General features: G+C 39.0%; 1 protein-coding gene across 1 annotated transcript in view; it reads left to right on the forward strand.

Annotated features, from left to right (window-relative positions):
• Window positions 1-1,177: 1,177 nt before the first annotated feature.
• The window catches only part of LOC120523371 (coagulation factor VII-like), a 49,647-nt gene continuing 34,378 nt past the window's right edge, over window positions 1,178-16,446 (forward strand). Inside the window, exons 1-2 of the mRNA XM_039744637.1 lie at window positions 1,178-1,568; window positions 12,302-12,462. Of these exons, the coding sequence (XP_039600571.1) occupies window positions 1,508-1,568; window positions 12,302-12,462 (222 nt within the window). The 5' untranslated portion in view covers window positions 1,178-1,507. The remainder of the gene's footprint in view (window positions 1,569-12,301; window positions 12,463-16,446) is intronic.

Genomic DNA, 16,446 nt, shown 5'->3' on the forward strand with positions numbered 1-16,446 from the left:
TATAATGTAATTTGTTGCACCTTTTTGCGTCTGCTTTGATATGATGTATAATATGTTAATGAATATATAAATTGAGACCACCTTCTCCTCTGGCTAGGTTATTGCTCTAGCTTTCAGATAAGAAGGGTTTGCAGGAGACATCCCCTAAGAGCTGTAGGGTCCTTTGATCAGTGTTGATTAGGCCCAAGGTGAAGGGTGTAATACTGCCATGGGCCAAGTGATACCTAACTACAGAGAAGTAATTCAGTAGCAGAAAGAATTGGGGCACAGTAGCACCCTTAGGACCAACTGATGGTGAGTCATTAGGCCTGGCAGACACACTAACAGGTCATGCACAGTAGCCGGCAAGTGGCATGGGGTGGGACATCACTAAAAAGAATCTTGTTGCACAGAAAGGGGATCATACTTTGGGAGGCATGCATCCCACACCTTCCACAGCACAACACTGATAAATTCAGTATTAATTTGTGAATTTGTAATGTCAGGATTACGTTAGAAATCAACAAAGTTTATAAGCCATTATCCCGCTTTTTAACTAACAGATACTTCATGCCAAGATAAACAAAACCCCATATCCCCTCTGAAAGTGAAATGAACATCAGGACTCCTTATCTCTTATATAACTGAGTTACAGAGTCATAGAAAATGTGCACTTGTTTATTACAAAAGTGGTTTTGAAGACTTTTTATAAAGAAAAAAAGTAAAATACTGTTACAAGGAACACTACCCTCTGATGAGGCATAATAAATGAAAATGAGAGAAGATTAAATAAGGAAATAACAAAAGTAGAAAAACAGACAGCAAAGCTTGTATTGTGATGACGATGGAGAAAATATGGAATAATAAAAAGATAAGAATTTTTATGTGTATAGATGCCTACTGTGAAAAAAGCAAAAGAAAAATGAAAACAATTGGGGATCCAAATGGGGAAAACCACATTTACCAGTTGGCAAAATGTAACAGTTTTTTTCTTTTAAATAAAAAAGGGAAGGATCAGTTCTTCATTTGTACAAATGTGAGAAGGGGCACCTCTGGAGTGTTTGTCAGGTAAATAATGCCAGCCTCCTGTAAGACACCTCTTTTCTGTGTCGTCAGATTGAAGGGGTGGGGTCAGGGGTAGATTAAAAGTAACATGATTGATTGCTTAAACAATTATCTTTAAGCTAGAGAGTGGGATGGGAGTATTGTATTAGAGATAGTGAAACCCTCTTTTCTGCCTGTTCATGATTTCTCCAATCTGTCCCTCTCAGATACTCACCAAACCTACACTACACAATAGCCTTTTAGGTAAAAATCCATTTAAACCATTTGTATTGAAAATAAACCTTCTGTGTCCCCAAGTAAATGTCTAATTGTCCCGTTGGGAGTTGACAGAAAATAGTTAGCCTTGGTAATGTCAGGACCCCAGAGTAACAAATAGTTCTAGCTGATCCAAGCAATGTGGCCAGAGTGAACTTTGGACGTCAGAGCCTATGCTGGGATTTACAAAAAAACACTTCAGTACACCATGATGTTGCAACAACTTCTCTGTCTCTCTTTTCTCCCTTTTTGTTGTTTATCAGCTACAGGTAAGAATAAACTTCTATTACATATTGCTGTTAAGAGTCTGTTTGAAATATACATTATTCAGAAAAAAAGAGAGGAAAATAGTTTAATAGATTGCAGAGCATTTGGTGCCTTTTAATACTGAGTGTATTTGTAAATGTGTTTAGAGTTTTACACTTTTAATCTATTTTGATCCTTTCTTAGAAGATATTTTTATTACCATAATTCATCTTATATTCAACTAAAATAGAATTGTAAGTAGCATTTAATAAATACGATCTGCCTATTGTTTGATCTTTTCCTATCTGTTCATAAAATTGTACCCTGTAATTTGATTTTGTGCATAAGTAACATGTTCAGCTGAGAACACTTAGCAAATTTTATAACATACGTAATAAGTTCTAAACTAATGACTACAATTATCAAGTAATTTTGTAAAATAGTATGATTTCTATAGCTACTTCTAAATGGTATGTCAACTTGATTGATTGTGGTCATAAATAATAAGATTTCTGGTTGTTTTTCATATATTTTATTTTCTTATTATTTTTTTTTTACACAAATCATTTAGCCAGAAATGGAAAACAAACATATTTGAATGCATAAAATATCCCAGCATGTGGTCTATTTTTTGTAGAGACACTGTGGAAATTTAACAACACAACAACAACCTTTATTTATATAGCACATTTTCATACAAAAAGTAGCTCAAAGTGCTTTACATAATGAAGAAAAGAAAACTAAAAGACAAAATAAGAAATTAAAATAAGACATTAGTTAACATAGAGAAGGAGTAAGGTCCGATGGCCAGGGTGGACAAAAAAAACAAAAAAAAAAACTCCAGACGGCTGGAGAAGAAAAATAAAATCTGCAGGGATTGCAGGCAACGAGACCGCCCAGTCCCCTCTGTTGACAAGAGTGTCTGAAAAATTCGAGAACATGCATACAATATCTGATTCATTGAAATATAAACTGCTCAAAAAAATTAAAGGAACACTTTGAAAACACATCAGATCTCAATGGGAAAAAGAAATCCTCCTGGATATCTATACTGATATAGACTGGGTAATGTGTTAGGAACGAAAGGATGCCACATCGTTTGATGGAAATGAAAATGATCAACCTACAGAGCCCTGAATTCAAAGACGCCCCAAAAATCAGAGTGAAAAAATTATGTGGCAGGCTAGTCCATTTTGCCAAAATTTAATTGCAGCAACTCAAAATTGTACGCAGCACTTTGTATGGCCCCTGTGTTCTTGTATACATGCCTGACAACATCGGTGCATGCTTCTAATGAGATGACAGATGGTGTTGTGGGGGATCTCCTCCCAGATCTGGACCAGGGCATCACTGAGCTCCTGGACAGTCCGAGGTGCAACCTGGTGGCATTGGATGGACCAAAGCATAATGTCCCAGAGGTGTTCTATTGGATTTAGGTCAGGAAAGTGTGGTGGCCAGTCAATGGTATCAATTCCTTCATCCTCCAGGAACTGCCTGCATACTCTCACCACATGAGGCCAGGAATTGTCGTGCACCAGGAGCCACTGTACCAGCATAGGGTCTGACAATGGGTCCAAGGATTTCATCCTGATACCTAATGGCAGCCAAGGTGCCTTTGTCAAGCCTGTAGCGGTCTGTGTGACCCTCCATGGATATGCCTCCCCAGACAATCATTACCCACCACCAAACTGCTCATGCTGAATGATGTTACAGGCAGCATAATGTTCTCCATGGCTTCTCCAGACCCTTTCACTTCTGTCACGTGCTCAGGGTGAACCTGCTCTCATCTGTAAAAAGCACAGGGCACCAGTGGTGCATCTGCCAATTCTGGTATTCTATGGCGAATGCCAATCGAGCTGCATGCTGCTGGGCATTGAGCTCAGGGCCCATTAGAGGACATGGGGCCCTTGGGTCACCCTCATTAAGTCTTTCTGGTTGTTTGGTCAGAGACATTCACACCAGTGGCCTGCTGGAGGTCATTTTGTAGGACTATGGCAGTGCTCATTCTGTTCCTCCTTGCCCAAAGGAGCAGATACTGGTCCTGCTGATGGATTATGGACCTTCTATGGCCCTCTCCAGCTCTCCTAGAGTAACTGCTTGTCTCCTAGAATCTCCTCCATGCCCTCGAGACTGTGCAGGGAGACACAGCAAACCTTCTGGCAATGACAAGTATTGATGTGCCATCCTGGAGAAGTTGGACTACCTGTGCAACCTCTGTAGGGTCCAGGTATCGCCTCATGCTACCAGTAGTGACACTGATTGTGGCCAAATGCAAAACTAGTGAAGAAACAGTCAGAAAAGATGAGGAGGGAAAAATGTCAGTGGCCTCCACCTGTTAAACCATTCCTGTTTTGGGGGTCATCTCATTGTTGCCCCTCTAGTCATCTGTTGTTAATTTCATTAACACCACAGCAGCTGAAACTGATTAACAACCCCCTCTGCTACTTAACTGACCAGATTAATATCCCATAAGTTTCATTGACTTTATGCTATACTCTGATTAAAAAGTGTTCCTTTAATTCTTTTGAGCAGTATATTTATGTGTGATTAGAATGAAAAGAAAAGTAAAAATAAACAATGTAATCATCACAATGAGTAGCCACATATACATTGCATTTTTAGGCTTCCTGAGTCAATTAATTTGGAATGAAAATTGAAACAACCTAAAGCCTATATCATATTACCTGACTTTTAGTTGTGGAGTATATAGGATTTGCCAACAACAATTAGAAATTAGAACTATCTAGACAAGAATAGGCCATTCAACCCAACAAAGCTTGCCAGTCCTATCCACTTAATTCTTCCAAAATAACATCAAGTCTAGTTGAAGCTGATTAAGCTGATGATGCTGATGCAGCCATTGCTGATCTCATTGTTGGATCATGTAAATTTAGCGATTGTGTGCCAAGTTTCCAGCACCTTTTTATGACAACCAATAGCATGCTGCTTGATGAAGCCTGTGCCATATTAACAGATACAGAGAGTTCAGCCGCAATCTCTACCCCTTTTTTTCTTTTTCCTATTCTGTTGTAGTACGTCAAACATGAGACATCAGACAGATGAGCTTCTTTTCAGTTTGTGAGGTCCAAAGCCAATGTGTACCTTATTCCTTGTAACTGCATTATATGAATTGTACTTCCAGATAAGCAATCATTGGTTGTCAGCTCTGATGCACAAAGAGCCCACTTCTGTGACTAAAGGCAAAATGAAACCTGTTTGATTTTTATCAGATCAAGATACAAACTAGTTGGAGTGAGTCGCTGGGCATGTCACATTAGGTGACTGCTTTAACTACCAACTGCCTCTGACTTGCTAAGATTATGTAAATGAAGGCTATGACTGAAAATCACTAGAAAAGCCAAGTAATGTAACATGGCCTTAAGGAGGATGAACATCTCCTATCAGTTAGATATGAGCAAAACAAAAAAAGTAGAAAAAGCCCTGAGTTGTTGCCATCCCTAGATCGTTATGGTGCTGGACCTTTCAGCAAATACAGAGTGTATGTTTTGATTCATATTATCCTAAATGAAATTTGTTTGAATTTGCAAGAAAGTTGATCTCTCCCAAAACCTTTAAAATATATATAAAGCAAATAATAAACATATACATATATATATTAATGCATGCTAAGGAGATCCGGACGGATCAGCTGCTGATGCTGCTGCTCCTGAGCTATGTGTTCTGCTTGTTGCATGCGCGTTGATCATTTAAAAGCCTATACAGTAGCTTTCCTTTTGTCTCACTGCCTTGTCTCGTGGGGCGTCAAAGTATCTTCTGAGAAGATTATGTATCAACCCAAGATTTTTTTATTATAATATAGATATACCTGTATATATATATACCGTTCAAAAAAATTAAGGGAACACATAATATCACAGTCTAATACCAAGTCAGTTAAGCTTCAGGGATATCAATTTGTCCAGCTAGGAAGCAAAAGCGACTAAATTTACTTCACCTACTTTGGGGAAAATGAAAGTGACAATGGTTACACTGGAGAGGCAACAGCAAGACAACCCCCTGTCTGGACACAGACAATTGCTCTCTCCTTATCCTTCCAGATTGATTTTTCTTTAATTTTGCATTTTGCTAGTGTCCTTGTCAGTACTGATAGCATGAGATGTTACCTGCTGCTGATTCATGTTGCATCCATACGAAATACCATGAGATGACCCATTACACCAGGAGAGCCGAACAAGGCTGTAGATGGGCATCAACCCAGCAGGACCAATATCTGCTCCTTTGTGCGAGAAGGAAGAGATGGAGCACTGCCAGAGCCCTACAGAATGGCCTACTGGTGTGCAGTTTTCTGACCAAACTGTTAGAAACACTCCATATGGGTGGCATGAAGGCCCAACATCCTGTAGTGAAACCTGTGCTCACAGACCATGATGGTGCAGCTCGATTAGCATTCGCCATAGAATACACAATTGCCAGCTCCACCATTGGCACTCTGTTTTCTTCACAGATGAGAGCAGGTTCACACTGAGCACATGTGACAGACATGAAAGAGTATGGAGACACTGTGGTGAATGTTATGCAGCCTGCAACATCATCTAGCATGACCATTTTGGCAGTGGATCAGTTATGGTCTGGGGAGGCATATCCTTGGAGGTTCAAAAGACCTCCACATGCTAAGCAATCCTAAGGTATCCTGACTACTTTTAGGTACTGGAATGAAATCCTCAGAGCCACTGTCAGACCTTACACTGGTGCAGTGGACCATGGTGAAGGACAATGCCCAGCCTCATGCGGTCAGAGTGTGTAGGCAGTTCCTGGATGACAAAGGCATTGATGCCATTGACCGGCCCGCATGTTCCCCAGACCCGAATCCAATTGAGAATCCCCAGGACATTATGTATTGGTGCATCCGACACCGCCAAGTAGCACCACAGACTGTACTGGTGCTCACTGATTACCTGATCCAAGTCAGGGAGGAGATCATCCAGGACACACACTACTGAGTCACATTATGAGCTGCCGTGATGAAATTCACACAAGTTGGATCAGCTTGTGATTTCAATTTTTGACTTTGATTTGAATCCAGCCCTCAATGGGTTGGTGAGTTTGGTTTCCATTGACTATTGTTACATCATTTTGTACACAACAAATTGCACAGTATTATTCAGTAAAGTTTTTCCACTCAAATATTTCATTCTTTGAGAGCCTAAGTGTGATTTAAGTGTTCTGCGATGGACTGGCACACTGTTTAGGGGTTGTTCCTGCTTTATGCCCTGTGCTTGCTGGGATAGACACCAGCTATCCCGCAACCCTGCTCAAGATAAGCAAGTTTGGATGGATGGAGTATTATTTTAACAGTAGGTTTGTTTCCCACTTTTCTGTTTTAATAATTGGCATTTGAGAAGTATACTTTAAAGGAAACATTATGATAATAATCCTCTTCTTGAGTTCCAGTATGGTACTGATTTTCTTATTTGGGTCTGTGTGAACACAGCTTCAGTATCGCTCCCTTTTGACAAACTTCAGACTCTGCGGTGGACAAACAACCATAACCTTCTCCTTCTTTTCTTTGAAATGCTACATACTCTGCAGGGGACAGCAAATTTTGACACAATGAAAAATTTGAAACAAAACTATAACCTGTAGCAAAATAGGGAGGCACATGATTATATGACTCAACGAGCGCAACATGTATTTGTACTGCACACTGGGTAGGCTTTGCGTCTCCTGGAAGTGGTGTGGAATTACAGTATGGTGAGTTAACTCTTATGTTCTTCAGTACCATTTCAACACTGGTACAGAGGTCCAAAAGCGGGTATTCATACCAAAAGTCAAAATTTTAGTACTGATCCAACACTAATGTATATTTCTTCAACACATTTTCATTATTAATTAAAATGTGTAATGATCTCATGAATTGACTTTCTTCCTGTGTCTGTGTATGATTAAATAATAAAAGATTTTTGATGAGATCAAAACAATCTCTTTACAGTTAATACTGTGGAAGAAATTAAACTGGAAATATATTTATGAAAGAAATTTTGTCCTCAACTAGGACCTCTTTGAATCAGGAAACAGGCAGGAGGAAACTTGCACATTGCATCCTTTATTTTTTTTCTTTAGCAAATGCTTGAAGAGGGTTCATTCCTGTTACAGCAGTCTACTAATGGACATTACCCTGGGCAGAAGTTGTCAGCAAATGGTTAAAAAATAAAGACAAAGAGCTATATTTATAAATAACTGAATTTACATAACAGCGCTGAATTCATGCTTACATGTTCATCTGTCATTTACTCCAATTGGTTTGTTGTCTAGCACCATCTGAATATTTACTCTGATTGGTTAAAAAATATGAGATGAATTCAGCAGAAAGCATAACCAGCTTACATAGCCCAAAGTAAAAATCAAATTTTTCTATATTCTTGATTCTTACAGTACTTATTGATACTTCTTGAATTCCTGTATGCGTGACATCTGTCAAGTTTTACTGGGTACATGATAGTCAACTTTTTGAACCATCACACAGAACCTTCTTCTTCTTTATTGTTCACAAGACTTTTTATCTGGTTTCCCGATATACTTGAACAAGTTTATGACATTTATTAACCTTTTTATACCACCACTAAGAATGCATACCAAAACACTTTATGCGCAATAACTATATTACCCCTAAATCTCATTTTTCTTTCAAAATACCCAGTTGCAAATTTTGCAAAGAAAAAATTTAAATCACACACCATGTTAAGAAAGCAATTCCTTTTGCATAGGATGATTTTAAAATTGTAGTCCATCCAATTGCTAAATCCACTTGTTCTAGTCTTAGAGTCATGGAGAGTCATAAGGCAAGAACTCCCCTAAACGGGATGCCAACCCATTGCAGGGCACATTCACGCATCCACCCACACAAGTCCAGTTAAGAGAGGCTAATTAACCTAACCTGTCTTACAATCCTTTTTTATAGTCATCTTCTCACAACGTGGGTGTAAAACCGAATACCTATAGAAAAACCCACAAAGACACACAGAGAACATACAAACTCAGCATAGACTGAACTTTTAACCCGAGTTTAAATTGACTACTAACTTTTTCCAGTGCGTCTGTCTGTACCTTTCAGCAATTTCAATATATCCGTAGATAAATGAGGTTTAGTATTATCTTGCTTTGTCCTTCTCATTCTCAATCAAAAGGCAGTACCAACAATTAACATGAAGCATGATATGGGGAAGACTTCCGTCTCTACATTGGGTTTTGATCACTGTTGCTGACTCTGCCCTCTCTGTAAGTGCCTTTCACCTGCTTGTTCCACCACTTTGAAAATGGAGTTTTTCATAAAGATTAAGCACCCTGTGGTGCTTAAAGTGGTAAATTTAGAAATTTTAAAATGGGCTTTAGTGTGTTTCTAATAGATGAAATAGGAGACAGACTTAAAGAAAGCACTAATCAGTAACTGCATCAAAACTTAAGTATAAATGAATGTGAAGATTGTCAAAATGTATGGTGATGGTCAAAATAAGGAACAGGTTAAAGCTGATAAAACTATTAAACACCACCTTTAACTAGGAGGCAAAAGCAAATATATCTTAACTAGTCAATTTTGATATAAAATAACTTTCTTGTTCAAATCACTTTGTTGTTTTGTGTTTTGGACCTGTTATGATTTAATCAGGGCCAGGGCCTGGCTTTAGTTCCCAATTCTTCTGTTTGTTTTTTTTTTTTTGCTATATTGTTTTGAATTTTGCTGTTAATTGCTTTTTCTGTTCAATATTCTCTTTCTCATGAATCATTGTGCCATTTTTGCATTTTTAATGTTGACTTAGTTTATTATCTTTCTTGCATTTTATATGTTGGCCCCATTGGGTTGGGGCCACCCGATAATGAAAATGTTGCTGCAGGAGGCCTATTTATATATAGACTTCACTAAGGGCACACAAGACACTGAGCGCAAGCAAGACACTAAGGGCACGCAAGACAGTGAGCGCAAGCAAGACAGTGCCCCGCCTGCCAACTCTAAGACCAAGGGATACGCTTGACAGAGCCCAGCCCACCAACTCTAACCCTCCTACTGCATCATGGGATACGCACGACAGAGCCACACACGCCAACTGTAACCATCCTCCCGAGTCCAGCGTCGCTCTCAAGGCACGCAACAACTCACCAAACACAGCCTCAGTCGCTTTCGTCTGTGTAAATGTCCACATGCACCTCTGAGCCACGTTGACTTTACACCGCACGCAAAACAGAGAGTCATGATCGCCAACTCACAGAGCCCCGCCCGCCAACTCTAACTAAGGGCAAGCAAGACAGAGAGTGCATGCAAGACAGAGAGCCATGCCCGCCTACTCACAGAGCCCCGCCCACCAACTCTAAGACCATGGGATACGCATTTAGTGTATAAATGGATATAAATAATTGCATGTAAACGATTCGCCAAAATCTGTTGTATGTAAACGATACTGTTTAAAACATTATTGCTTTTACATCAGAAAACCCGGTTTCCATGTCTACCTGTATTAGTTTAAATGGCACTTTTACCACTCGCAATAGTGCGGACACGCTGGCTTATTGTGTCGACTGGGCAACACAGTGAATGCGGCGCCTATCTATATATGTTTTCCGTAGCCTGCTACAGGAAGGTACTCTCTCGACCACTGGCATTGGTTTCGCTTCTTGCTATTTTCGTTATACTGCAATGGTGGTTTCCTAAGCCTTTGTTATACTGAATTCCTTTCTCACCGTTTTCCGTTCCTATTCTTACACCGCCATATACTACGGCGGGCTTCGGCTAGTATTGTTATAATTCAGTAGCACTCTAATGGCAAAAGGTGTGAGGCCTCAAAAATAGAGCCACAAAACAAGCCAGGATTCTAACCAGTCTGCTCAGACAAGGTAACACTCCAAGGCAGCCTGAGTTCCTACTCTACAAGCTGGCTTTGGCCAGCACCAGACCAAATGGGGTTTTGACTTCAAATATTCCAAAAGCAATGTTTCAAAATAATCAAAATACTCCACAAGGGATGGAATAACCATCAGCCCATGGCTTGTGCAAAAAAGGGCATCCAAAAGAATTTTTATTAAGAAAGGGATGTTTTAACAAAAATAGGAGAAAACAACAAAATATGCAGCAAAAGCATTTACATAAAAGACAACCCACAATGGCAAAGTCCTAATATAACACAATAATCAAAGTTTAAACAGAGCAAAATTTCATGAAAACCAAGAAAATCAGCAGGCAGCATTTACAAGCAACTCACAATTCCATCAAAGGAACTCTCTTAGCAGCCTGCCTTTATGACTGGAGGTGGTTACTTACTGGTGAGTTAAGGGTGGCCCTGCCTCCTGGGGATCCATCCATAAAACACAAGAAATGTGATAGAAATAAAATAAAATTAACATTAAATAAATAATTAGATAAGTAATAAATAGAAATAACATGATTAAAGGAAAAGATTGTAATTAGCAAACAAATCAGACATTAAAAAGAAATTTAAATATATAAAAGATTCTGGTGGTAAGACATTTGCTTCCGCTTGTATTTTTGAATCCTTTTTCTTTTTCTGTTTAATAGATTAATTATTTTTGGTTCTTTATTTTATGGACTCAACACTCTAACTTTTGGTTTTGATTTTACATATTTTTTGTCTTTTTCTAACTCTGTTCAGATAAATTTCATTCTTACGATTATTGTTTGCCTTTAATGGGACAGGGTTTTTTTTATTTGTTTTATTGGTTTTGAGTGTGCAGGTTGCAGGGTCAGGCCTTTTTATGTTTTGAAGCATACCTGTGGTGTTTTGGGCCCAGTTTTACAAATAAAGTCTTTTTTTGAGTTTCATGAGCCTGGGTATCACAGCAGGACTATTTTATATGAACCCCTTTTAGTAAGATATTTGCCTTCCCCTTTTCCTTTGTTGATCTTCAGTTTGTGTTCTGATCTATTCATACCTGACTCTGATTATATTTGTGTCTCCTCCTTTGATAATTGTTTTTGCCCAACTGGATTTCTGACTTTCCTTTTGCCTGGCTATGTCTTTGCATCTTCACTTTTTGAAATCTGTATTTATAACAGCATCACTCTCACCTCATTGCTAATAAATTCACTTTTTATACAACAATTAGTGATGAGGAAAGTCACCATGACATTGGCAAAATAACATAAATGTTCTGGTTCTTCGCTGAATTCCACAAAATGCAGTGAAGTCAATGGGGAAGGAGGAAATTAATTAGTTTTGAGTGGATTATAAAGGTGAAATGGTCTTTTAAGTGTCCCAGAGGGCTAGGGAAGCATCTGGAAACTATGCTGGATCAATTATTGTGGTCAATAATGTGATCTGTACTGTGAGTGAGCAGTGCTAACCACTAACCCACCATGATTCAAACAACAAATGCCTCAGATGGAACGAATATCATAAACAAAATACAATAAATGGTCAAAAACTAGCTGTAACTAAACAAAAAAATTCATTCTGCTCATAGAGTTTCAATCATGGGGCACACATTAGCCATGTGATGAAGAAGCACTGAAACAAATCTTTGGATGTTAAATCTGACTACAATGTTCGGTCAGTGTTTTAGGCTTCATTTGCAAGACTTATCAATATTCTGGCTTTGACCTTTTTCTCATTTAAAATATTGTTTTTTTGAATGATCACAATACAGTAAGTGAGGACTTCATTAATAGCAGTGACCTTTAGCAAAAAGTTGTGTCTTGGTGGCTGACTAACTGCCATTACTGTATCCAACATTCTCTCATCTGATCATCTGCCTTTTTTCCTTTTATTTGTGATTTTGTTTTTCTGTTTAGTATTCCTAACAAAGGATGTAGCTAACAGCATGTTGCCTAGACAGAAGCGAGCAAATACTTTATTTGAAGAACTGAAAGCAGGATCACTGGAGCGTGAATGCAGAGAGGAGATATGTTCCCAAGAAGAAGCAAGAGAAATCTTTGAGGATGATGAGAGAACGGTACACATCAGCTAGTATTTGTATACTTGCTTTTGCATTCTATGTGTTTTCCTTTGTATATTGTGGAAAAGCTATTCATGACCTGCCTCATAAAACCCACAAGGTGAGAGACACCCTTGTAAACAGAGTAACAGTGGAAATAAACTCCAATTAAACCACAAAAAAATAATAAGAGATAAGGCTCCACTGTGCTTGCCTTTACTGGTTCCTGCAACATCCCTAACCATTCTTTTCTAACCTCTTTTTTCTGGTTATAATTACTCCATGCTTCCCAGATTTCCATTTCTTTGCCCCTGCCAGTTGGCATGTAAAGTAGGTAAGAAGGCAAAGTTGGAACAACATTCAGGTTGTTGTTTGATTTTTAAGTACCCTGACCTCCAGGCTATATTGCCTATTATTCTCAAAGCATATGTCTAGTCAGCCAGCACTGCTTTTAAGATGCCTGCATTTCCGTTTGCATAGTATGGAATATTCCCATGCACCCCTGACACTTAACAGGCAGAAAAGTACTTATTTAAAAGGTGTTGGGACACTCATTTCCTGCTTTATATTAAACTAACAAAATACCCGCACTTCGCAGCGGAGAAGTAGTGTGTTAAAGAAGTAATGAAAAAGAAAAGAAACATTTTAATAATAACGTAACATGATTGACAATGTAATTGTGTTGTCATTGTCATGAGTGTTGCTGGCATATATATATATATATATATATACAGAGTGGTGTGAAAAACTATTTGCCCCCTTCCTTCTTATTCTTTTGCATGTTTGTCACACAAAATGTTTCTGATCATCAAACACATTTAACCATTAGTCAAATATAACACAAGTAAACACAAAATGCAGTTTTTAAAATGATGGTTTTTATTATTTAGGGAGAAAAAAAAATCCAAGCCTACATGGCCCTGTGTGAAAAAGTAATTGCCCCCTGAAACTAATAACTGGTTGGGCCATCCTTAGCAGCAATAACTGCAATCAAGCGTTTGCGATAACTTGCAATAAGTCTTTTACAGCGCTCTGGAGGAATTTTGGCCCACTCATCTTTGCAGAATTGTTGTAATTCAGCTTTATTTGAGGGTTTTCTAGCATGAACCGCCATTTTAAGGTCATGCCATAGCATCTCAATTGGATTCAGGTCAGGACTTTGACTAGGCCACTCCAAAGACTTCATTTTGTTTTTCTTCAGCCATTCAGAGGTGGATTTGCTGGTGTGTTTTGGGTCATTGTCCTGTTGCAGCACCCAAGATCGCTTCAGCCTGAGTTGACGAACAGATGGCTGGACATTCTCCTTCAGGATTTTTTGGTAGACAGTAGAATTCATGGTTCCATCTATCACAGCAAGCCTTCCAGGTCCTGAAGCAGCAAAACAACCCCAGACCATCACACTACCACCACCATATTTTACTGTTGGTATGATGTTCTTTTTCTGAAATGCTGTGTTCCTTTTACGGGACATTTGCCTTCCAAAAAGTTCAACTTTTGTCTCATCAGTCCACAAGGTATTTTCCCAAAAGTCTTGGCAATCATTGAGATGTTTCTTAGCAAAACTGAGACGAGCCCTAATGTTCTTTATGCTTAACAGTGGTTTGCGTCTTGGAAATCTGCCATGCAGGCCGTTTTTGCCCAGTCCCTTTCTTATGGTGGAGTCGTGAACACTGACCTTAATTGAGGCCAAGTGAGGCCTGCAGTTCTTTAGACGTTGTCCTGGGATCTTTTGTGAGCTCTCGGATGAGTCATCTCTGCGCTCTTGGGGTAATTTTGGTCGGCCGGCCACTCCTGGGAGGGTTCACCACTGTTCCATGTTTTTGCCATTTGTGGATAATGGCTCTCACTGTGGTACGCTGGAGTCCCAAAGCTTCAGAAATGGCTTTATAACCTTTACCAGACTGATAGATCTCAATTACTTCTGTTCTCATTTGTTCCTGAATTTCTTTGGATCTTGGCATGATGTGTAGCTTTTGAGGTGCTTTTGGTCTACTTCTCTGTCAGGCAGCTCCTATTTAAGTGATTTCTTGATTGAAACAGGTGTGGCAGTAATCAGGCCTGGGGGTGGCTACGGAAATTGAACTCAGGTGTGATACACCACAGTTAGGTTATTTTTAACAAGGGGCAATTACTTTTCACACAGGGCCATGTAAGTTTGGATTTTTTTTCTCCCTAAATAATAAAAAACATCATTTAAAAACTGCATTTTGTGTTTACTTGTGTTATATTTGATTAATGGTTAAATGTGTTTGATGATCAGAAACATTTTGTGTGACAAACATGCAAAAGAATAAGAAATCAGGAAGGGGCAAATAGTTTTCACACCACTGTGTATATATATATATATATATATATATATATATATATATATATATATATATATATATATATATATATATATATATATTGTGGACTTGAACCCGGACACAGACAGACGGACATCTTAAGTTCACCACACACACCCGTTATTTACAATATTTACACAGTTCTTTACGTGCACTCCCCAGTGCCTCTTGCACCGTTCCCCCAAATGTCCAGGCCACACAGTCACAATGCCTCTCTCCTGGCCACCTCCAATCCTCTCTCCAGCTCCGTCTCTCTTCCACCCGACTTCCGCTCTCGACTGGAGGGAGGCGGCCACTTAAATAGCAGCTCGGATGGGCTCCAGCTGCTTCCCGGCATTCCTCCATAGCCACGCCCCAGTGTTGCGGAAATGCCAGCTGCGCACCCGGAAGCCCTCCGGGTGTCCACTGTCTTCTTCCCCCCAGCACTTCCTGGTGTGGCGGAAGTGCTGGGCTCCAGACTTCTACAGGCACCGGCGCCGCCTGCCGTTGGCCACGGGTCCCTACAGGGCTGGGCTTCCAAGCCCTTTACCCGTGACCCCCAACATAACCAGGGCGGTCGCCCTCTCGGGGTCTGGAGGAGGTACAAGCCCTTCTCCGGTCCTCCTGGGCGTCCCGGCCGGGCTGATGCCACAATATATATATATATATATATATACACATACACACATATAAACATATATATACACACATATATATATATATACATACATATATACACATATACAAATATATACATATATATCCATCCATTCATTTTCCATTCCGCTGAATCCAAACACAGGGTCACAGGGGTCTGCTGGAGCCAATCCCAGCCAACACAGGGCACAAGGCAGGAACCAATCCTGGGCAGGGTGCCAACCCACTGCGGGACACACACAAACACACCCACACACCAAGCACACACTAGGGCCAATTTAGAATCGCCAATCCACCTAACCTGCATGTCTTTGGACTGTGGGAGGAAACCCACACAGACACGGGGAGAACATGCAAACTCCACATATACACATATATATATACACATATATACACACACACACACACATATATACAGTATACATATATATATACATATACATATCTACATATATACTGTATATACACATATATATATACAAATCTACATATATATCTACATATATATATATTAGGGGTGGGACTCGATTAAAAAAATTAATCTAATTAATTAGAGGCTGTGTAATAATTAATCTTGATTAATCGTATGTAATCACACATGAAAATTTGCCCCAAATCACAAATGTTTTTTTTAATTTAAAAGGGTTTTAGTGGGCGACAGAATCAAATAATAGACATGGACATGAATATTGTAAACTCAAGCTCTTTTAATTTTTGAAAAAAAAAAACGCTTTTAAACTGCATTTGAATTTAAAACAGAAACAAAAATATCATCCCTGGTTAAAATTGGGCAGACTTAAAAATAAAGTGGTAGTTTAAGTACTTTAAGTACATTTTCAGAATGGTATTGTCTTTAAATAATAATAACCAAAATTTCAACAAAGTGCAGTTTTTCTTCTTAAAAAAATAAGTCAGAAACATAAAAGGTAATTTGACCAGCTTACTCTTTAAACTCTGAGTAACATTAGCCAAAATTATTTTGTACATTAGGCTAAAACAGTGTGATCATTGAACATTTTGT

The sequence above is a fragment of the Polypterus senegalus genome, chromosome 2 (genome assembly GCF_016835505.1).
Source record: "Polypterus senegalus isolate Bchr_013 chromosome 2, ASM1683550v1, whole genome shotgun sequence".
NCBI lineage: Eukaryota > Metazoa > Chordata > Cladistia > Polypteriformes > Polypteridae > Polypterus > Polypterus senegalus.